The sequence below is a fragment of the Pagrus pagrus genome, assembly GCF_965226575.1.
Source record: "Pagrus pagrus genome assembly, chromosome: 13".
Taxonomy (NCBI): domain Eukaryota; kingdom Metazoa; phylum Chordata; class Actinopteri; order Spariformes; family Sparidae; genus Pagrus; species Pagrus pagrus.
The window spans coordinates 721,811-745,060 of NC_140197.1; the positions used below are offsets into that span (position 1 = coordinate 721,811).

Here is a 23,250-nt window from a genome sequence, read left to right on the forward strand (position 1 = left end):
TATTTGCATCCCAGGCAGAAAGTAGAGCTGCGTTATATGGATTTACCCAGCAGTCTTTTGGGTCACGCCTCAGTATCACCGCATTTGATCGTTTCATCACGTGCAGACAATTCTCATACTCGCTGAGTGTTAAATCACATCGATCCAGGAGCTGGTTCAAACTCAGGGAGGCAGTTTCAGGTTCATTCAGCAGCAAGTTCAGCGGTCTGAGCTTTTCTTTTGCTTCTGCCAGTTTTTCTGGATCATCTTTCTCTCCAGGTCTTGTTATCATTGTATCTCTGGAAGGTGGTTGGGGAAAACCAAAACGACATCCAGAGCTAGCACTTTTGAAACATGTCCGTGTGTGGTTTTTGCTGTGCATCTGCACTTCTGTGACTTTCTGGTACAGGTCAGGTTGTGTAACTGGGTCAGGTAGCTGTGCAGTGATGTATTTGTTCACAAAGTCACAGATAGTTTGATCATAGTCTTCCTCAAAAACAGGAGCTCCTTCCACCCATAGCAGGCAATGTATGTGTGGGCTTCCTCTGTGCTGAAACTCAACTCTGTAAAAGAAATCAACAACTTTGCCAAGGGGTTGCGCAGGCGACAAGATCAAATCTCTGTATAAGGCCTCAACACGCTTATCAAACATGCGCATTGTAGTCACAGGATTGCTTCGCAATATGTCACACTTTGTGGACCAGTCGAGTTCATCAAAATCAACTTCCTCACCCTGCTGATGTTTTATTGCTTCAATCACCTCAGGCCAACGCATTTCTGCTGCAGAAAACGTACAAAAGAAAGTAGGAGTTCCGAGCTGTCTTATCATGGCAAACAGATCTCTCGTTGTTTTCTCCCAATAGGCTGGTGTCCCTCTCAGCGGCTGCATGAATCTGACTGCATCTTTATGTCTCACCAGTCGTTCAACCTCTCGTTTGTCTCGCAACATTCCTGACGTTATTTTGCGTCCATCTCTGGTGAAAGGTTTTCCCTTACGTAATTGAATTGTCATGCTAGATGTGGCCAAGTGTATTTCACTCACAAACTGTGCAAAGAACAAATAGTTTGTGTCTCTGGCAAAGCGATCATCAACACCTAAAAGCCTGCTTTTGAAATAACCACTGGGTGTTATTTTGATCAGTCTCTGTTCATCTAGTGTATTTTGACCAGTGGGAAACTGAACAGGGAAAGCCATGGCCTCAAGTTTAGGTGTTTTGAAAAAGCTGACTGGACTGTTTCCTTCTGCAGGGGCAACAGAGTAGATTCCTTCACTAAAGCACAATATTTCCTCTGAAACATCGCGTGGCTGAAGGCATGACTCTAGAGCAAGACCACCATTTGGCATGTCACCTTCTTGTTCTGGATCATCATTCTGCTCCTCTGGTTGGCTGTCATCACAAATTACCATTTCATTGTTGTCCACTTCATTTTCATGACCATTTTCTGCCTCACACAGTGCATTTCTCTCACACATGTCAATTTCCATTAAATCATCTTCATCATAATCAACATCCTCCATGGTCACATTAACATCATCACAATCATCATCATCTTCCTCATCGGGAAGCGTTGGGTCACACAGCTCAGCCTCATCTCTGATAGTAATGTCCTTATACTGTGGGTGAATGTGCTTGAGTTTATTCAGTGCCTGCACCAGTTTAGACCAGGTAACAGTCTGGAACAGCTGATGACCTCTGTAACACAACCGCCTCTTTAGTTTTACTCTCAGGACCTGAGACTCACTTCTCAGTCTTGGCAGAGCGTTAACAGTTTCCTCAATCTGAGATGGAACACAGACAACATTTCCTCGAATACATTGCTGTCGTCCTTTAGGAAGAGGAATAATTTTTGCAAATGGTATGCACTTGGCGATTAGATGTCTTTCCAATATCTTGAGATCACACAGTTCAGGTGGAATGTCAGTAAGCTCCAAGTTGTTAGCTATAGCAAGGCTGGGCATGGCTCCTTTTTTAAGATGACTATGGCAGGTGTGACAAATCCACTCTGTCTTTCTCTCATCAGGAACTTTACACTGTTCATTTCTGCAGCCTTCGTCACAAATATGAACATACTTCCCAGTCAGGCATGCTTCAACCACATCTGGATTTGTTACATATTTTGACCTTATGCAGCGTTGAACTTGGTTTGGAAATGAAGCCTTATGACACACAGTGCAACAAAATGTGGGACCAGCCTTTATTTGTGATCTGAAAACAGATATGGCCTCGTTGATCAAGGGGTTTTCAGCCTCTCTGTCACTCTCATGTGCTTGTCTTTGTATTTGTCTGTATTTCCTTGTTATTCTCATTGCACATCTTATCTTATGCATACTCCTAAATGCAAGATTGCTGTTACGCCTCTCATGCATTCGTTGTCTCATTAGTTGTCTGTGTTTTACCCTGAGGGCTTGGTCATGTTGACAACGCTGTGCAAAGTAAAATCGCTGTCTCCTATTGAATCCAACATCATTTCTGTATCGATTCGTAAAGTACTGGTTCTGTTTTTCTCTGAAATCAGGATTGTGTCTGTACTGGTTCATTCTGTAGCCTTTTTGTTTCTCTCTGAATTCAGGATTAAGTCTGTACTGGTTCCTTATGTAGCCTCTTTGTTTTTCTCTAAGTCAGGATTGTTTCTGTACTGGTTTGTTATGAAGTCTTTTTGTTTCTGTCTGAATTTAGGATTTTCTCTATATGCAGTTGTTATATTATTTCTCTTCTTTTGCTCTAATTCAGGTTTTTTTCTATAACGGTTTCTGGAATTCGCTTCTTTTCTTTGCCTGAGTTCTTCATCAGAATTTTGCCTGTTTGCATTAGATTTTTTCTTTGCTCTGAATGTTTTGTCAGTAACATACTTTTCCTTTTCTTTCCTCTTTTGATTCTCCTTTCTTTGAGATACCTTCCCAGAGCACAGAAGTCTCCTCTTATATTTTATTTTTGCCTGCCTACTAAGTTTCGAGTTTATGAGCGATGTCATGTAAGGCACTATCACTCACCATTATATCAATTATTGGTGCAGAAGAGTTTGATTCATTTTGAGGAGCATCATGTGATGTGTCTGATTTCAAAGTGAATTGGCTCAATGGCTCTGGGTCAGTTTCCATGTCAGTGCATGCTTCATGTACAGTGTTATTGCAGACATCAGTAACAACAGTGGTTAACCTTGGAGCACTCAGGCTTGCCTCCTTCTGAAGAGCATTATCCAGCACAGCAGTTGATAGAGCAGCAGTCTGAGTGGTAGGTGGACTGTGTGTGTCTGGCATGGCTCTATTCAGGTTTGTTGTATTGACATTGTAAAACTCCACAGGCTTCAACTCATAGGTACAGGAGGAATGTATGTCCATCATCTTGTGTTGCTTCATGAGCCTGTCAATCATGTCACTGAGATGTGAGAATGTCAGCATAACAGCTGTACCAGACATGACTGAACCCAGGGGTAAAGGCAAACCTTTGGCTGTTCTGGGGTGTGGATCAAAGAAACCGTATCTGCCTGACCTGGTTCTGAATACTGCAATACACAACGATCTCATCAGCAGCAGTGCATATTGGACCTCTGATAACAAACAGCTCAGTCCTGCCTCCAGGTCCAGATAGTCATCTACAGCTCCAGGTAAAGGTTCGCCAAACGTCCCGTATCTTGAAAGTATCTTCATGTCTGCATGAAGTCTGTGCCTGCGTGTACGAACCTTATCAGGTAGCTCATCAGTAGTCAAATGGCTGTGATCAGGGAACCTTTTTCTGGCTTCTTTATATAACACATTACCTTTATCCAAAACAAGGTCAAGGTCTGCTCTGGTGATGTTTTCGTTCTCATTGAGAAATGCAAGAAAGGTTAATGAGTTACAGGTACACTGCTGGTTCCTGAATTTGCCATATTTGAGAGAGGCCTGGCTGCGTGATGCACAGACGTGTTGTTCAGAAGGCTGCTCTGTGAGGTTCACATAGTCTGCATTGGATGGCCCTGCTACACTGAGATCTGCCTCTACAATGTCAGAATGTGAGAGCTTGTGCACATCACCCGAATAGCTTACAGCATGGGAGCTAGCTTTTTCTATGGGATCATTACTGTGACGTCCCCTCTTTACCATGTCAGCATAAGAGACCTGTGGCGAAGGTACATCACCTGAATGGTTTACCTGGTTAGCATTTGAAGTAGCTGATGCACTTGGGTCATTACTGTGAAGTGTCCTCTTTACAACGTCAGCATAAGAAATACGTGGTGAGCACAATGCATCATGTTGACCTGCCTGGTTGACACTTGGAACAGGAGATGTTGCTGACGTCATGACCTCTCCACTGCTCTGGGTACCAACACATGCTTCCTGTTCAGCTGTTGTAGCACAGTGCATCTCACCTGATCTCTGCCAGCGCATGCGTGCAGCTTGGGACTTCTTATTTCTCCTAGGCATTGTTGTAGATTCAAACCAGTAATTTTTTTCAGAAAACCTTTTTTTAGCTTGCAGAAATGGGCTAAATGTATGCTCAGCTAAAACTGAAGGTTATTTTGTTTCAGTGTTTATTCAATGCTTTAAAGCACTATCAAGAGGTATGTACTAATGCTCAAATGTGGTATTCAACTGAGAATAGTTACACTGTAGACTAGTACTTTTCAGTGACAGGAATCCAAGTCTTATTCCTTAACAAACGAAATGTGTAAGACTAGACAAATGTATTCAGGTTTATATTTAAAATATCAGTATCAAACACAGCTTCTTCAAACAACAACAACAAAACAACAGCAATAGTTTTCTTTATTTCAGCAGGTTTAAACAATAAAACACTTGAATTGATTCAAATAATGTGAGCAGGACAGAAGATGAAGTAGAATTAGATATAAGTATGGGACAACTAATGCACTGTATTATATGGTTTTACTTTTACAGTTACTCCCACTACTTCAGTAAACTCAAACTTTTCAAAAATGAAAAAACACCTGTATGTTTTTGTTTTTTCTTGTATAAATATGGATTTACACTACAAATATTTCTTGTGTATATCGTTTTCCAAAATGTCAGTGCAATATTAAATTATCCAATATCTTCTGACAATTTATCAATGTTCAAATCAATTATTTCAAAACTTAACTTAACAATCAAATTAATTAGAAGTAATGTTACTAGTTCAAAAATCAAATGCTGGTAAATGCTTGTCAAAAGCTGATCAAGGTTGTAGCTCAAATCGAATCAGGGCGATAAGGTAGTGGTAACCTGCTCCAACAGATCGTGTAATGTTTTGTGAAGATGATGTGCTTGTGAAACTTGTCCAAAAGATGTCAAGTCAAAATGTCAAATCAAAATGTCAAGCCAAAAAGTGTCAATCCAATAATCCAATAATCCAATAATCCAAATCCAATTCCAATAATCCAAATCCAATAATCCAATCGACAGAAAGGGAGAGAGAGCGTGAGAGTTTGAGAACTCTCAAGGTTCCAGTGAAAGATAGAGCTTAAAGGCAGAGCGTGAGAGTTTGAGAACTCTCAGGTTTCCAGTCAAAGATAGAGATCCAACATCAATCAGGAACTGAACTCTGATTGGTACAGAAAGAGAGAGAGAGCGTGAGAGTGGAGAGACTCTCAGGGTTTCAGTCAAAGATAGAGGCTTGATAACAACAATCAGGAACTGAACCCTGATTGGTCAGAGAGAGAGAGAGAGAGAGAGAGAGAGCGTTAGAGTGTAGAGACTCTCAGAGTTCCAGGCAACAGATAGAAAATCAGCAAGGCACCTGTAAGACAAAATGGGAAAATCAATAAGACTGCTGTTGAAATATAAGGAAAAAAATACTCATGTAGCTTCTACCCTGAGCTAAACATGAAATGTGAAAACCAGTAGTCATGAAATGCATCAGTTCATTAGGGCTTGTCTTGAGGTTTCTTTTCCACTACAATTTCACAACAGTGTGTTGAAGCAGCTGCTGTAGCCAATAGCTTTAGAAAGCGTGTGCTTACGGTCAAATCACTACAGAGTGCCAACCCTGATATAGTGTATGTCAAAATCTGAGCCATGAATGACATTACTGCAGTAGCAGCCCAGCCATACAGTGCTGAGCTGTGTGTGCGTGAGAGAGACACACAACAGTTTGTCTGAGTCAGGTGAGTGTCTTTGTGCTCGTTTGTGAGCGAGTGTGACAGATAGTGCCTGGATGCAAGCTACAAATGTGTTTATAAAAATTCAGTGCAAAGACGATACAAGCATTTCATAAAAACGCTGATCGAGTCTCTCTCTCTCTCTCTATCCATGCTGTCCATGAATAACAATTTATAACTAAATACATTTAAAAGAATGTTTGCATTTTTCTGTACCATTTGTTTCTTTTCAAAATTACATAAACTCCCTCAACACAGAATGTTATGGATCAAACTATCATGGACTTCATACAATTACACAATTATTAAGCTATGGTTTTGTGTCTTGTGCTGCAAAACTCTAATCAGATCAGCACGTAGCACCAGTGAAAAAAAAAGTTAACTTACAGGCCTGCTACTTTTCAAAATTAATTTATAGATTTGAATTTACATGTTGTGTAGATTTGTCAGAGTCTGTTTAAATAAAAGTTCTTGTGACATATAAAATGTAGTTTTGGTCACAACTGATAATTCAGCCCACTGTGTAGAAAATGCGGAGATATATCTAGCCTGTGTTGGCAATCAGCCTGAAAATACCATGACAGGAATTTTGGTCCATAATGCCGAGCCCTAGTATACAGCTAGAGACCGCCAGAAGAAGTATGGAGACAGAAAGATATGATGTTTACTTTCTTCTCAAAAAATCTGGGGGTCACATCTCATATGTATCCAGATCAAATTGTTTTTCAGAGTGTTTAATTTATTATTGATTATATAAAGTGTGTACGTGATTCCCATCAACAAAATTTATTTGAATGGGGACTCATCCTAAATTGTAAACCCATGAAATATCAGTTTAAAACAATCATAATGTCTCTGTGTGCTCTTACGCTTCAGAGTTTGCAGGAGTCACAGGCTGGCAGGAATCCAACGAAGTTCAGTTGAGTGAGGGAGAGAGAGAAATTGAGATTTTCAATTCTAAAGAAAACCAACCTCACAACTCATTTCAATTAAGAACATTAATACTGCTCCATCTCAGCTCTCTGTACACTGAGCTGGGTACCCTTTATACAGTGTATGTTGCCTGTGCTTCACCAAAATCAGTCTGTGCCATGAATGACATCACCACAAAATCAGCCCTTCGATACAGTGCTGAGCTGTGTGTGTATGTGAGAGACAGAACTGTTTGTTTTATGAGTAAGTAATTATTCTTATATGCAGCAATTGCTAAAGTAATTCAATTACTTTTGAGAGAAGCAACTGTTATTATTAATTTAAAGTAACTTGCCCAATTTTTTTAATTTTGAGACATAAATTAAAACAGTAAAGAAATCACAAAATATATAAATCATGTGTGAATCCAAACAACATTAAACAGTTTGAGATACTAAACTGTGTTACTGTCAATTTATGTAGGCTGTTGCAGCTTCCATACTTACCAGGCAAAAACGCAGGGCTCGGTCAATGTCCTCTATATCTATGAGAGGAAACATATATTAGTTTAACTAAATACTTCTCCATCAGCTCTGTGTATACTTGAATTTATCATTTTGTTGGTATTAAGGTCACACTGCTTCTCCGTTCTGTTAGTTTGGGTTGGAGTTACGTGCACGTGCGCACACAATTTTGTGGCAAAACTGGATGTGCTTGGTGTCATATGATCTATCATGTTTATTGCAACTTGGGCAGGACATTGAGCAAGACTACAGTGTGGTTTGGTATCTGCAGAGAGGCAGCTACATATCATAGTATGATATAATTGTAGTAATAGTAATACTGTAATACAGTACATTATTATCCTACTTTTTTGTCACTCAAATTAAGGTTCCTTGTGACAAAAGCTGTAGCCTTTGGTTTATAACTTGCACAACCGACAACAAATTAGCCAGCCACATAGAAACACATTTAAAACTAAATGATACATGACTACATATCAGTTTGGTGACAGTCATAACAAACATAATGTGTGTGTGTTTGTACTCACACTGTAGAGTCAGCACAGGACATCAGCAGGAACACGAGGAGGGTCAGCAGTTTGGGGGGGGGATGAGAGTTTCAGTTTACTTCAGAAAACCAGTGCCACAGCTCATTTGAATTTATTGTCATTACTCATGTAACCAATCAAATAGTGGTTGGGCATCAGAGTAGTGTCTGTAGAGAGGTAGCTACATATTATAGTATGATATAATAGTAGTAATAGTAATACTGTAATACAGTATATTATTGTCCTACTTTTTTGTCACTCAAATTAAGTTTGCTTGTGACAAAAAGCCTTAGCCTTTGGTTTCTAACTTGCAGAACGGACAACAAATAAGCCAGCCACATAGAAACAGGTTTAAAACTAAATGAAATGAATGAATGAATGAATGAAGTTATCTGTAAACTGAAAAAAACATATGATTAAAATAAATGGGACAATGCTCTGAACTAAAAACTGCTGTTAGTACATGGGCTGTTGGTTGTCTTAGCCAAATACACTGGGCCTCTGCTATTAACTGCAGCTAACTGACGTCGGCTCTCCTTTCATAACTCCTTCACGCGCTAGTCCGTTAACTTGGTTAGCGTTAGCGGTTATGCTAGCAACGTTACCATCGGGTAGCCAACAATAAAGGCTTTGCCGAACAAGAAAAACTCTGCGCCCATAAATTCATTTTTACACCCGTTTGAATTAAACACCACTCTTAATGCACTTCTGAAACAATAAACCTGTATTTGGACCGTTCATCACTGCCGGCCGTGTGAAGCAGACTTACCTGTCAAACAGCATACAGCGACTGACGGAAGATCCGGCTGCTGCGTCAACTTGATTGAGGCGTTCAGGTGACACTCGGAAATTCTGGCGTTAAACACAAAAGCTTCTGAGAGCGACCCACAAATCCTAAAATATCTCATAGAGACAAATCTTAATGTATTGTACTTAATGCCGAATTTGAAAGAAGGCACCGATGAGTTAAAATTTGTCATAGGTGTTCCAAAAAGTTGATTAAGCTTCTCCTCATGATGCAACAACTCTTAAAATCACTCGATTTGTAAGGGAGTCTGGGATATTGCCGTTACTATTGACATTCATCACTTCATTATGTGGTCCATATCCATGCCATACACACACACACACACACACACACACACACAGCCAACTTCTAGTAGTGGTGGTAGTACAAGTACTAGTAGTAGTAGTAGAAGTACTTGTAAGAGACAAGTAGTAGTAGTAGTACAAGTAGCAGTATTAGTTGTGGTGGTAGTAGTACAAGTAGTAGTTGAAGTAGTAGTAGTACAAGTAACAGTTGAAGTAGTAATAGTAGAAGAACTACTAGCTGAACGTATGCTGAAGCAGTAGCAGAACAAAAGTTGAAAATGTTCCCATGAGATTGAATTTAGCAGAAAAAGCTGGCTGAAAGGCTAAAAAGTACAGTCTTAAAAAGCTGAAGATTTGGAAAGCCTAACGATTTCTCTAGCTGAACATATGCAGGAGCAGAAAAGCTGAAAAGGCAGAAAGCTGAATATTTAAAAAAGCTGAAAAGGTTGAAAAGCTAAAAAGTATAAGGCTGAAAGAGCTTAAAAAGCTGAACATTTTGATAGTTGAACAGTTTCTATAGCTGAACATAAAGCTGAATATTTGAAAAAGCTGAAAGGCTGGAAAGTGGGCTGAATAGGCTAAAAAGGCTAAACAGTTTGACATTTTTTTAATTAATTTAAAAACACATCATAAGCTTCAACAATGTCTCCTCTTACTCAATATATAAACATTTTGGCGACAACCAGTACACTTTTTTCAAAGCTCGGAGGAGTTTGGGAGACGTTTTCCATTCATTCTTATGGGGACATTTTCAACTTTGGTTCTGCTACTGCTCCAGCATATGTGCAGCTACAGAAACTGTTTGGCTGTCAAACTGTTCAGCTTTTTAACCTTTTCAAATATTCAGTTTTCTGCTTTTTCAACTTCATGTTCAGCTTGAGAAACTTAAACTATTTGAATTTTTAGCTTTTTTAGCCCATTGAGGTTATTACTTTCCAGCTTTTCTGCCTGTTCAGCTTTTGAATAACAGTTTTCCCAGCAAAATCTTGAGCATTCATTCCTATAGTTTCATGCATTTCAGGCAAGTATTTCCCAGTACATCAAGCAGTTCCGGCCATTAGCCGTTACTTACCACTTAAACCAGTGCAAATGTCCTGTGTGTGGTGTACTCCAACCCAAACAAACAGAAGGGAGTAGCAGCTTGACCTTAATACCAACAAAATGATATATTCAAGTATACACAGAGCTGAGATGGAGAAGTATTTAGTTGTGATTTGTGGTTAAACTAATATATTGTTTCCTTTCTTAGATGTAGAGGTCATTGACCGACCCCTGCGTTTTTGCCCGTTAAGTATGGGAGCCTACATAAACAACAAAGAGAATTAAGCACTGACAATAGACTTCTTAAACCGTAGCTGAGTACCAGTGACTTCTTAAAAACGTGGATTGGTTAGAATGTTTTAGAATACATTTATTAACTAGATTGAACATGTCAATAATAACATAAAAAAAGGAACAACAGTAAGATTAAATTGAAAGAAATCAAACAGAACATTTTTAAACTGATTGTAACCCTCCTTTAATTCCCCCCTCTTTATTCCTCTTTTTCCACAATGTCTCATCCCACAACCATTGTTCCCTCTGTCGTTAGTCTTGATTTGACTGACCCCTTTTAGAGCAGGTGGGAAATGGGGTGCCACAGCTCCCTGATCTCACAAATTGAGTCGTCGTGGAGGAGCAGCTTGAACTCTTCCTCCTCTTCCTCCATCACCCCCAGGAAGTCTGCCTCTTCATAGCGGTCATTACAGCAATCTGGAGCAAAGCGTAAAGGTCATACTGATAGCATAATTCATAAACTCTTTTCCTTAAAAACATTATCGTGACTGTGAATCAGTCATTTAAAAATGTTTGTTGAGTTGGAAATGATTGTTTTGTTTATCTATGTGTAAGAATTCTGCTCTTATATATATTAATAAGGAGATGGCATTTATAAAACAACATTTTACAACCTTACTTAATAGTTAACTTTACATATTACAGTTTTGTAGTACTGAGGGCAAACAAAAGACATCACAAGTGAAATGATGACTGAGATGTCGATGCACTTACATTTTACCCCATACTGGTCTATGGTCCCTTTCCACACTGCAAACACTCGCCTTAGTACAGAAAAGATTTTGAGGCTTTTGAGTTGCTCCCCTGTAGCGAGGTTGATGGCCTCCTGTGTAAATGCTGTCACTCTAAAATATAACAGGATCAGATGACAGAAGAGGGGAAATTAGTTTTTCAAGGTTCTTAGTAGGCAGCGCAGTATTTGAGAGTGCCAGCTACTGTAGTGAACTCACATCAATGAGAAAGACGAGTCTCAGCTGCATCAGATGGAAGTCCGTCAGCAAATCTCTCCAGCTCCGCACGAGTCTGTACTAGTTTCTTCTCAATCTGATCTTCCAGTCGAGGCAGAGACATCTACAAATCACACAGGGCCAAAGCTTTAACGCATGAGTGGGTAAAGTGGTCCGTAGTGAACTGTGAAGCTGAAGCACCAAGAAGTATTTACCTGGATATGATGCACCAGCTCAAGTGTGAGTTTTTCAGCTAATTCAGGAACAGTGGCGTGGCCTTCGTCATAAAGAATGCTGCGACAAAAATAAGAAGTTACTGAGTGCCAGCTACACAACCCGTCAAAATCACTGTTAACCAGAAGGAATGAAGTTACTGGAAATGCACATGATCTTTGAAGAAGGTTTTCTCTCTTCTTGTTGCCTCAGTAAGAGTCACCTTCTCTGTGATCTCCTTCTGACCCCTGCACTTGACGATCATGTAGCCCTTCTTCAGGTGGATGACCTCATTGTGGACGATGTCAACCGCCGTCTGTTCTGTGCCTTTGTCCACGAGATCAGGCTTGGTCAAGATACCTAAGAGAAAGAAAGACAAACAGTGAACTATGTAAAAGTAACATGGCAAAGTGGCCCCTTCCAAAATCTGCTCTATTTACCCAAAGTCCTCTCTCCATCACGATCCACCTCCTGTGCCATCTTCAGAGCCTCTGTGGTTGCAATGTCCACATTGCTTGGAACAACCACCAAGCTGATAGTTTCTTGTTTTTTGATAAACATCTGGTTCAGTCTCTTTATCTGAAAGTATGAATCCATAATGAAGTTATAATCTGCACCATTATCAATCACCACTGTGTTTGGTTGTAATCAAATCCTGAACAAACACATTATAAATCTACACCACCTTTAACTGTCCTGTAAAAGTCATTACACACCAGAGAAATACAGTTTTGGATGGATAGGAATGGAGACAAATCATTGTGCAATATTTAATGGATTAGCCATTTCAGGTATTTCAAGTATCCTGTGAGCAACTAACCATTTGCTAGGTGACATCTCAGAGAATTCCTTTCCAATCTGGAAGACATCATTGTCTTGCATGAGCACGTGTAGGATGCCACTGTTCTCATCCTCCTCCTCCACGGGCCCCGAGGATCTCTGCATGTTGATGACGTGTTTTGGCTTCTGTTGAAAGACAAACATATGGCTTGATATCATCATTTTCCCAAAGAAAACAAGTAATTCAGATGATATTCCTTGCATGGATAAATAAGTACATTGTAAGGATAGGACTTGGAAAAATAAAATTAAATGTCATAAAAGTACCAAAATACACTGTTAAGTATATAAACTGTGGGGCTTGCTAATACTTTTTCATCCATCTCTGTTTAAGCAGCTCTTGATCATCATTCAGTCAGCCCTGAGCTTTACTTGAACCAGGTTCTTCTGGGACATGTCGGATTTCATCAAATCTTGGGGACCCCATCTCTAATCAAACACTTTAAGCAAAAGATATGGGGAAAAAGGTATTGAAACTGACAATACTTTAAGCAAAAAACAATACTAGTACACCTATCTTAGTCATTGAAAGTATCCTACAGATCAAATGATTAACTAAGCCATATCTACCTATATCTATTTATATGGACATTCATAACTGCCTCAGTATCAACTTGCACCTTATGTAGATACTACCTATATCTCTTTTAATTGTATTTGTACTTTTATATTTCTCTATTTCAATCTTATGTATTTTCTATTTTATTTTAACTAGCTGTCTGTTCTGTGTTGTGTTGTATATCTGTTAAGTGTTGTGTAGTGTATAACTGCTCCAGGTGCCTTGCCTTGAATTGCCCCCTGGGGACAAATAAAGTTTATTAATAAAAAGTGCTAGCGAACTGTTATCACAATCCATCTTCACTGGATCCATTGTCAACTTCGACCCATTAATTTTAAAATTACACCATTTAATTACTGTAAATACTGTAATAATAATGATAATAATAATAATAATAATAATATCCATGTAAATAGTCTCATTTAACCTGCAGTTCCTGCTGCCAGACCTTCACCTTTCCTCCCAGAATTTATTTTATTCCAATTGACCAGTAAGTAATTTTGTTAACAATAACAACTTTAACTGTTGATTCACAACATTAAATGCCTTTCAATGCAAACAATGCACTTGAAACAATAAATTAATACAAAAATAGAAGGTAATTTAATTAAAAAGATTATATAGGACTGCAGATGGAAATCTGGTGCATGCATTTTAATATAAGTGACTAATGTATGTGCACAGGGTTATTTTAAACTCAGTAAAATAAAATATTAACATGTCAGGGACAGTTGTAACATGTCTAATATACATAATGAATCAATCACATAATCAAAATGGAAAATATTATTTATCAGTAATGTTATTGTGACTATTAATTTCATGTTTTTATGTAATGATTACCTTTTTTTTTCCATACTTCATGACAAAAAAAGAGGTGAGCCGTCAAATGCCATATGATATGATCTCCTCTGACTGACTTTCCCTGTCTGATCTCATCAGAAGCCCTTTCCAGCACAGGAAATGGGACTCCCCTGTCTCTCTTCTTTCTGATATTTCGCATCACTGAGTATCTTTATATAAAAAAAGATTATTACCTCATAATGTGATTTGATGACATTTTACATTTAATTTGCAATGCACAGTGCACATTTTACTTTGCACATGAAAAAGGTACACTATGCAGTTTTTTGGTTAATTAATCTTAACTTGAATGGTGAATGGTGTCCGTCTCGCTTCCCCCTGGCGTCTGTGAGCGGAAAAAACAGCCATGCAACTTTGGGCTGGCGAGAAAACGGCAAATAAATTGCAAAAACTGCATAGTTTCCCTTTAATACCAATATCTGCAACTCTATCCCTAACCTTAGCTAGTTTTTAAAATATAAAATAAACTTGGTTAGTGATACTGGGACGGTTGTGACAAGGCGTTAGTCAGTATTAGTCAATCAGGGGCAGATTAGGGCCAGTCTCCGAGTCCATAGCAACCCGTTTGATTGGTTAGCATGACAGTCAGTACTAACCAATCCGGGCAGATAAGTGCCGGTCTCTGTGATCTGTTATCAGAATCAACTTTTTCTTCATCATTTTCACCCTTGCTGCTTCCAACTAACAGGTACACCCTTTTCCTACACTTTAATGACTGGAAATATTGAAATATTCTTATAAATTGTTTTATTTTATCTGTTGCCAGACCTTCCTCATTCCCAGACTTCTTACATTTCATCCAAAATCGACCGATAAGTAATTTAGCTAACGATAACTAGCTTAATCCAGAAGTGCATTTATGAACACCGGGTTTTCTCTGGTTAAAGTGAAACTCTCGCCAAAAAGCAACCGAGGCTTTATTTATGATTGGGTATGAGTCAAACCTTCACGTACAAGCACACTCATGACCAAAGAGGCACTTTTAAGATTTACCGTAGTTTCGTTTTGGGGCAAGCTCATTTTGAACGGGAGTACATAGGGCATACCACGACGGCATCAAAATGTCTATTTTTAGACCACTAAGAAGGCTCCACACATCATGAAACTTTACTGGTAGCATCACCAGGGTCTCTACTCATGACACGAGCAGTAAGAACATTGTTTGTGTACACAAAGTGTGTGAAAAAGACGGAGAGTAATGAATTCGCGGATAATTCGTTGTTCTGTCGTTAGTCAAAAGCAACAACATGGACGTCAGTGTTGCTTTTGACTAACGACAGAACAACGAATTATCCGCGAATTCATCTGGAAATAAGCCCGAGGAGCGTCCCACCGTTACTCTCCGTCATGATGGCCGCACTCGGAGATCGACACTTTTTGCCTGGAATGGCGGCGGCGCGCCGGAGTCCCAGTAGCTAAGCGTAAGTAGTTCAAAACCGTCTTTTTCACACACTTTGTGTACACAAACAATGTTCTTACTGCTCGTGTCATGAGTAGAGACCCTGGTGATGCTACCAGTAAAGTTTCATGATGTGTGGAGCCTTCTTAGTGGTCTAAAAATAGACATTTTGATGCCGTCGTGGTATGCCCTATGTACTCCCGTTCAAAATGAGCTTGCCCCAAAACGAAACTACGGTAAATCTTAAAAGTGCCTCTTTGGTCATGAGTGTGCTTGTACGTGAAGGTTTGACTCATACCCAATCATAAATAAAGCCTCGGTTGCTTTTTGGCGAGAGTTTCACTTTAACTGAGCTAATTCAGCCAACACTCCTTCATTTTCATCATAACTACACTTTAATGACTGTAAAAATTGAAATATTCTTATAAATTGTTTTATTTTATCTGTTGCCAGACCTTCCTCATTCCCAGACTTCTTTCATCTAAAATCGACCGATAAGTAATTTAGCTAACGATAACTAGCTTAATCCAGAAGTGCATGTATGAACACCGGATTTTCTTTGGTTAACTGGGCCAATTCAGCCAACACTCCTTCATTTTCAGCATTACTGTGTAAATACTATACATTTACTTTACGTGAAATAGGTGACAACTACATGTTGGTCAAAATTTACCGTTACCGGCAGTCAGATAATATGAGATAAACGCTGAATAGAGGCCGTTAGCAGTATATGCTAAACTACACGGTTTTCTCAGTCGGCTTTCACAATTAACTTATATTACTAACGTTACCCATGATTGCTGTGAATTAGGACCTTGCAACGTTTTAACTTTAGTAACATGGGTCAGTGCGGCCAAAACGGTGTATGGCAATATTATATATTAAGACCTTTCATTCAGTCTTGACGGTAGGCAGCCATTTGGCAAAACTCCCGGGCTACATACAACAGGCCCATCAATCCAACAACGCGATTGGCTGATAGGTTTCCCAGTTCAACGAACCAAACGATTGGCCCTTGGAGGGTGGGGGCGGGATATATCATATTACCCCAATGGCGTTACGGACTTTTCTGTTCACAATGCCTGAAGCGCTCCGTCTCGTCTATATGGCGCTTGAAAAGAGGCGGAAACAGGATACATTAACCTATGTACAAAAACACCTTAAGCACAACTTCGGCCCAAACCACATAATTATTGTTTTATTTACGCATAGTCCATCAGAACAGTTAATCAATTAAACTATCGACTAAATTAGCATTCTTGATCCGGGCTTCACTAGCCTCACGTTAGCGCAACTCGCATTACAGAGCCTCAACAAAATCGTTGCAAAATACAAATACATTTTTATTTTTTTTATTTTTATTTCGGGGAAATAAAAACTGCAACTTGCCATCGAATCACGCTTCATTAGAATGCATCTTGCGAAACTTACCTGTGAAAGTCCTTTTATGTCATAGGGGTTTGGGACCTTCTTATCTTTCAGAACTGCTTTTACCATATGAACCCTCGCGGACCCTGAGATCCTCCAACACTGGCCTTTTGATAATCTCTAAAGCTAGAACACGAACTTACGGTGAGGCAGCTTTCCAGCACTACGGCCCCCGTCTGTGGAATAGCCTGCCGGAGGACCTGAGGGCCGCAGAGAATGTTAATATTTTTAAAAGCAGGCTAAAGACCCATCTATTTAACCTGGCTTTTAACTAATGTTTTATTCTCTTAGCCAATTTATATTTTAGTCCTCTCTATTTATTTACTTTTATTTATTTATTTATTTTTATTTACTTTTACTGTTAACTTACTTATTTATTCTTATAGCAGAGCTGATTTGAGCTACTTTTAGTGTTTTATTTATTTAACTTTCTTAGTCCATATAGTTTTATGTAATTTTTAGGTAGTTTTATGTTTGATGTTTTATGTTTTTATTGTCTCTAGTTCTTTTATGCTCTTGTTCAATATCTCCAGTGTTTCCTCGCTGGGGGCTGCGTTCGGCCGTGTCTGGGATGTCTCTGTCTCGTGGCGAACATCAGCTGGGCTTGGTGGGGGGCCTATGGCAGTGCTTAGCCGCGCTGCTGTGGGGCCCTCGCTGGCCTGTAGCTGGGTGGGCGCCCGAGTGGAGGTGTCCTGGCCTGGGCTGTGGGCGGCCCCTGGTGCAGACGGCCTCCTGTGACAGCGTTTCCTGACCTAGCTCCTCTGTGTTCAGCCACATGTTTTTAAGATCAATTTTATTTGTGTGTGTGTGTGTGTGTGTGTGTGTGTGTGTGTGTGTGTGTGTGCGCATGTGTGTGTGTTTATATGTGCTGGGGTTGGGGCCTTGGGTGGGGTAGGGCGGGATGGGGGTTGTTTTTAAAACATGTAAAGCACTTTGTGCTACATTTTTAATGTATGAAAAGTGCTTTAAAAATAAAGTTATTATTATTATTATTATAAGAAATAGTACAAATACACAAATGCACTTATTGTAAGTTACTTTGGACAAAAGAGTCTGCTTAATGTCCTAAATGTAAATGTATAATATTCTATTCCACTGAAACCACAGGTACCAAAATAAAGTAAGATTTATCACATTGAACTTTTGTTGCCATAAGACAGTGTCCAAAGGCTGAATAAACGTAATGTGCAGTTATATGTGTTAGCAACTGAACGAAAAATACAAATAAATATTATAAATAAAATATGCACTGACTCAGTTGTGATTTTATTTCGCAATGTTTTCACCTTCAGGTGTGTCCTTTGTTGTCACTACTTCTCTACCTAGTAAATACAATGACTTTTTGTAGACAATTTCTTTGACTGTATACAACCTAGATTCTCCTATATACTGTCAGCAATACAAAAGCAAATATTTCACAACCTTATGGAAACAATTCCTACAGAGAAAGATGTTTTTGTTCTATATTAAGTCACTTTTCGTAACCAAAAACACAAGTGTCTCTCAAGGGGAAGTCTTGCTCTGAAATATCACAAAGTAGGTTAAACGTTTAGGTAATGTTCCCTTAAGGTTCTCTAGAGGTAGTTTTTTTTTCCTATCCCATTAATACCTTCAATGATCCATTATCAATTGGCAAGGAAGCTACCTATCTAGCTGTATATGGACAGACAGACAGACAAAAAGACAAATAGACAGACTAACTTTTGACACCTAAAAAAAAGTCATGTCTTTGTGTGTTTTCTGTCGTTTCAGAATGGCTCTCAAAGAGTTGCTTTCTACACCAATGGACAACACCTACTTCAGACCCCCCCCCCCCCTCAAAGTTGCTGTCATTAAAAAGATGGATGCAGCAAAAGTTTTGTGCAGCCAAAACTCACCAAAAAAACCAAAGTGGCAGTGATTTCCGATGGTGTGACAATCACCAAACTCACCATCTTTGAGGAATTTGGTAACAAAATAAAAGAAGGACAAACATACATCATAAGGGGCTACAACCTGAGGGGGTCTGGTCCACCCTACTTCGTCAACATTGACAAAAGGACAATGTTTTTTAGAACGACTAATATCACAATCACAGATGACCTCCGCAGACAGGCAGACCAAATGCTAAAACCGACATCAGCGTTCACTCTCCTGAGTGAGTGGCACAGCCAAGGGGGCCTCATCTCAGTTGAGGGCCAGGTGATGGAGGCAAGTTCTTTTTTTTCTTCTAGTATTACAGTTTACACACACCGGTACACACTGTTTTTTTTTTTTTTACATAAGACACATTGTTCAAAAAGGAAATCTCATGCAATCATTGGGAAAACACATCTATTTAAAATACAAAACACAACTAAAATTGGAAAAGCACACAGACTCACACACATGAAGACATTTAAAATCTCATTGTAGACCAATCAGTCTAAGCCATAGCACTACAAATACACCTGATGTGAGCTCAGCTCCTTTATGCCAACTTTGGAAACATGGAGGCAGAAAGAGGAAGAGGGAGAGTAAGAGCAGTAGCAGGACGAGGAAGACGACGAAGAAGGGGAGCAGGCAACAGAAGGAGACAAATATCTGATGCAGGGGTGCAGATCTGATGTCAGGATTGGGGGGGACACAAAAGTGATTTTTTGTTTTGCACATATGCAGCTCATACCATGCCACCATAAATCACAACTTCGTAGAGGCTCGCCATATCAGTCAAAAAGTACTGCGTTTCTATTTAGATGTGAATCTAAAATGTGAAGTCTGAAAATACATTTGTTGAATAATTTAGGGTATTTTTATTGGGGGGACTGGACATGACTATGTGCTAGTAATCCCCAAAAAACACCAAAAACCATCCACAGTACTATACAGCTGTGTTTTGCAGAAAGGACATCTGTGTGTTGTTGCTGCTAGGAAAGAGTAATTCAAAGGTGCATGTGTTTAATGTTTTGATGCTAAAAACAGTTTTGAAATGGGATTGTTAGGTTTTGTTTCAAGAGTTTCATTTTGCTGTATAAGTTAGGAGTTTATCTTCATGTGCTGTGTCTTACTCTGCCTGTGTGTTAAGTTATGACACAGTGAGCCAAATTAATTAATTAATTAATTATTAATTAACTTTTTTATATTAATTATTATTATTATTATAACTTAATTATTAGTGTTGCTCGGTTACCAACTCAGAGCACCGCTGCTACAAAACAATCTATGGGAAACACTGTAAAAGTATTATCATAATGATATAAACTTGAGTTTGGAATATCATTATAAAACATGTGAAATTTAATGTATCCATCTTGTGATTCAGATATCACCGGTGAAAAAGGTGAAGACAGGGAACGACTTCATTCCAATGAGGAAACTTACCCTGCAGCAGGTAAGCTGTAAAGACGTGTATAGTTCATGGACAGGTAGAGATGGGGAAGAGAAAGGGCCAGAATGACGAAAGAAGATGAACAAGAGATGGGAAGGGGAAATAGAGAGAGCCAGAATGAAAGAGGGAGGAGCAAAAGAACAAGGTAGGACATGGAGATCAGGCAGTAGAAGGGAGGCAGATGAGATGAGGAAAAGGAAGGGAGAGGAAGACAGAAGGAGCACAGGAAAAACAAATTGTGTGTGCGTATGTGTGTGTGCATATCCGACCCATATCTGAACTGTAGGTAGGAAGTTCTGCATGCTGTTTCCACTGACAAATTGAGAGGAACTGATGCTGGATCAGTTCAGACATATTTGGGGTTCATGGACAGGTAGATATAGGGAGGAGAAGAAGGAGGGGGAGAGGGGGATAGATGAGATAGAGAAAGAGGAGGGAAGAAAGGAGGAAGACTAGCCAAGAGAAAGAAGAAGAAGAAGAAGAATTGAGAACAGGAAAGAGGAGGAAGTAGAAGGGGAGATATAGAAAGGAGGAAAGAAAGTGGGAGGAGGAAAAGGAAGAGGTAGTATTTAAGTGATATTGTAAAAAAAATAAAATGTATTTCCCTATGTTTAACAGGGTACTGACAGGCTGGAGTTGACCCTGTGGAGGGAGGCGGCGGTTGAGCCCATAGAACTCGGGGACACTATCCTTGTGACACATGTCATGGCTGACAAACATGGTGGTGTCCAGTCAACCGCCCACACCACTTTTGAGGTACTGTCTTGTTTCTGTTTTGTTTTTTTTACTCAGTTTTGAAACACACATTTTTCCCCTCCTTGTTCTTATTTAATTTAATTTGAACAATACAAGAAAAAGTAACATTTTATTAGGTTTTGATAATAAAATCAACAATTTCTCTATGAATGGAGTGTTGAAATATGAGTTAATGTTGATCAGAGTGAGTTTATGAGTGTTAAGAAGAAGGGACGTCTCAAAACCCTGCTATGCCTACTGCCACCGCGACCTCACCAAAATGTTTTTAAGTTGTATTAAAACTAAATTGAAAATACATTTAAATTACAGTCTCATTTAGAAAGAATAATGCAAAAGGATATACATTTGAGGCTAAAGATTAAAGCTAATTTAAGTGAAAATGCCAGACCCAGAATGCAGAGGCTGGAGGCAGTAGAACAGTTCAAACGTATTTATTTACAAAAATAGCTGGGACACTGAGAGGGAGGAGGGCAGGCAATGAGGGGGAGTGGTCTGGAAGTGAGGAGGTGAAACACACAGGAGAGGAGGTGGAGCTGAGTTGGCAGATGGTACTGCACACGAGAGAGGAAAAAACATGAGACAAAAAAATCCAAGTGTTTTGCTAAAAACACTGCAGCAAAAGCACACAAGACACGTAGCAAGGAAAAACTAAAAAGAAATACATGGATTGGCAAAAACTCAAGAGTACTACACAGGTATAGTGACCATACGGGACGGAGCAATCTGGCATGAAAGCAGTGAAAAGACCGGGTTGATCTAGCAGCAGTTGATGAGATGGTAGCACGATGCAGATGCATCTCTCTGCTGCAGCAGACACACCCAGAGACACAGACACACACTGGGAAGAAGCAGGTTAGGGAGAAAGGAGGGGGAAACAGACAGGGGAGAAAACAGTAACAACCATCCTGACTGCCACAGCAAATCATTTCATGCAGGCAAAGAAAATCTGTTCAATTTGTTCTTCTGTTTAGGAAAGTGAGAATTCTGATCCAATGTCATATGATTATGTCATCCCTCAACAGAAGCCAGAGACTGTCCAGAAGCAGGCGGTGATCCTTGGCGTGATGGAGAACGAGCTGGAGGATGAGTTTGTCCAACTCCTAATCGAGGACGACAGCATTTTTAACATCAAAAACAGCTGTGGTCACCATTAGAGGAAAAACTCAAAAAAGGGCCAATCAAAGCCCTGTTAAGTGTGGAGGGAAAACACATCACAAAGATCAAAGTCTTGTGCATGGAAGAACAGTGGAGGAGGGGGGGGATATGGTTAGGTTAGGTTAGTTATTAATCTTGCTTGTTCTTATTTATGTTCTTGTTTTTATGTTGATAATTGTGTTCTTAAATTGCAAAAGATTAATAAAAAGATAATATGTACTTTCTTGTAGAAAATTTGTGTTGTGACCGAGTGTGAGTTGTTTTTGACATTTTAGCAGTGAAATGCAGATAGAATTTTATTGTATTCTCCGCATGAACACATACAGATGGGACTATTTGTTTCTCATAGTTTTACATGTTGTTTGTATGACTTTGTGTGTATATTACAGTTTTTGCCTAATGCTTAAACACTAAAAGTGGTTGCTATGCCCAAAGCATCACAACCTCCAACTTTGGTGACCATGCCCTAAACAAAAGCACCAACCCTGCAAACACAATATATGTTTTGCACTGTGTTGGAAATTCTCCAGTACACTTATTGCAAAACTCTACACACTGTTTTTTACATAAGACACATTGTTCAAAAAGGAAATCTCATGCAATCATTGGGAAAACACATCTATTTAAAATACAAAACACAACTAAAATTGGAAAAGCACACAGACTCACACACATGAAGACATTTAAAATCTCATTGTAGACCAATCAGTCTAAGCCATAGCACTACAAATACACCTGATGTGAGCTCAGCTCCTTTATGCCAACTTTGGAAACATGGAGGCAGAAAGAGGAAGAGGGAGAGTAAGAGCAGTAGCAGGACGAGGAAGACGACGAAGAAGGGGAGCAGGCAACAGAAGGAGACAAATATCTGATGCAGGGGTGCAGATCTGATGTCAGGCTTGGGGGGGACATAAAAGTGATTTTTTTTTTTGCCCGTATGCAGCTCATACCATGCCACCATAAATCACAACTTCGTTCAAAAGGTACTGCATTTCTTTTTAGATGTGAATCTAAAATGTGAAGAGTGTGAAGTCTGAAAATACATTTGTTGAATAATTTAGGGTATTTTTATTGGGGGGACTGTGGACATGACTATGCAAGTAAGCCCCCCCCCCGGTTAGAATAGGAAAGAGAGTTGCACAAATGTTTTGTGGTTTTGTTATCCCTGGACCTTTTGTGACTTTGTTACTTTCGGGACCTTTCCGATTCCTGGACCAATCACCTTTGAGGTCAAAGGACAGGGGGTGGAGCTGCGTGAGAGTGACGAGCGGAGGAAGACAACAGATGCAGGTTGTC

General features: G+C 39.4%; 2 protein-coding genes and 1 long non-coding RNA gene across 4 annotated transcripts; 1 reads left to right on the forward strand and 2 right to left on the reverse strand.

Moving 5' to 3' along the window:
- Positions 1-4,708: 4,708 nt before the first annotated feature.
- On the reverse strand, positions 4,709-8,779 carry LOC311267365. Of its 2 annotated transcripts, none has more exons than XR_014623825.1 (4): positions 8,021-8,779; positions 7,476-7,513; positions 6,927-6,952; positions 4,709-5,696 (listed from the first exon to the last, which is right to left on the reverse strand). It is a non-coding gene; the product is annotated as an uncharacterized lncRNA (long non-coding RNA). The 2 variants fall into 2 exon arrangements; XR_014623826.1 differs by having other exon boundaries at positions 7,476-7,507; positions 8,021-8,087.
- A 1,945-nt stretch (positions 8,780-10,724) lies between these two features.
- Positions 10,725-12,571, reverse strand: LOC311267755 (interferon-induced GTP-binding protein Mx-like; the record flags this gene model as incomplete). Its single annotated transcript, XM_084370985.1, has 6 exons — positions 12,428-12,571; positions 12,048-12,186; positions 11,769-11,967; positions 11,610-11,688; positions 11,413-11,518; positions 10,725-10,864 (listed from the first exon to the last, which is right to left on the reverse strand). The coding sequence occupies exons 1-6, from the start codon at positions 12,428-12,430 to the stop codon at positions 10,725-10,727; spliced, it is 666 nt and encodes a 221-aa protein (XP_084227111.1). The 5' UTR covers positions 12,431-12,571.
- A 5,990-nt stretch (positions 12,572-18,561) lies between these two features.
- Positions 18,562-22,030, forward strand: LOC311267855 (uncharacterized protein). The gene is made up of 4 exons (XM_084371098.1): positions 18,562-18,887; positions 19,978-20,046; positions 20,662-20,799; positions 21,822-22,030. Exons 1-4 carry the CDS (start codon positions 18,741-18,743, stop codon positions 21,951-21,953), a joined length of 486 nt encoding a protein of 161 aa, XP_084227224.1. The 5' UTR covers positions 18,562-18,740; the 3' UTR covers positions 21,954-22,030.
- The last annotated feature ends 1,220 nt before the right edge of the window (positions 22,031-23,250 follow it).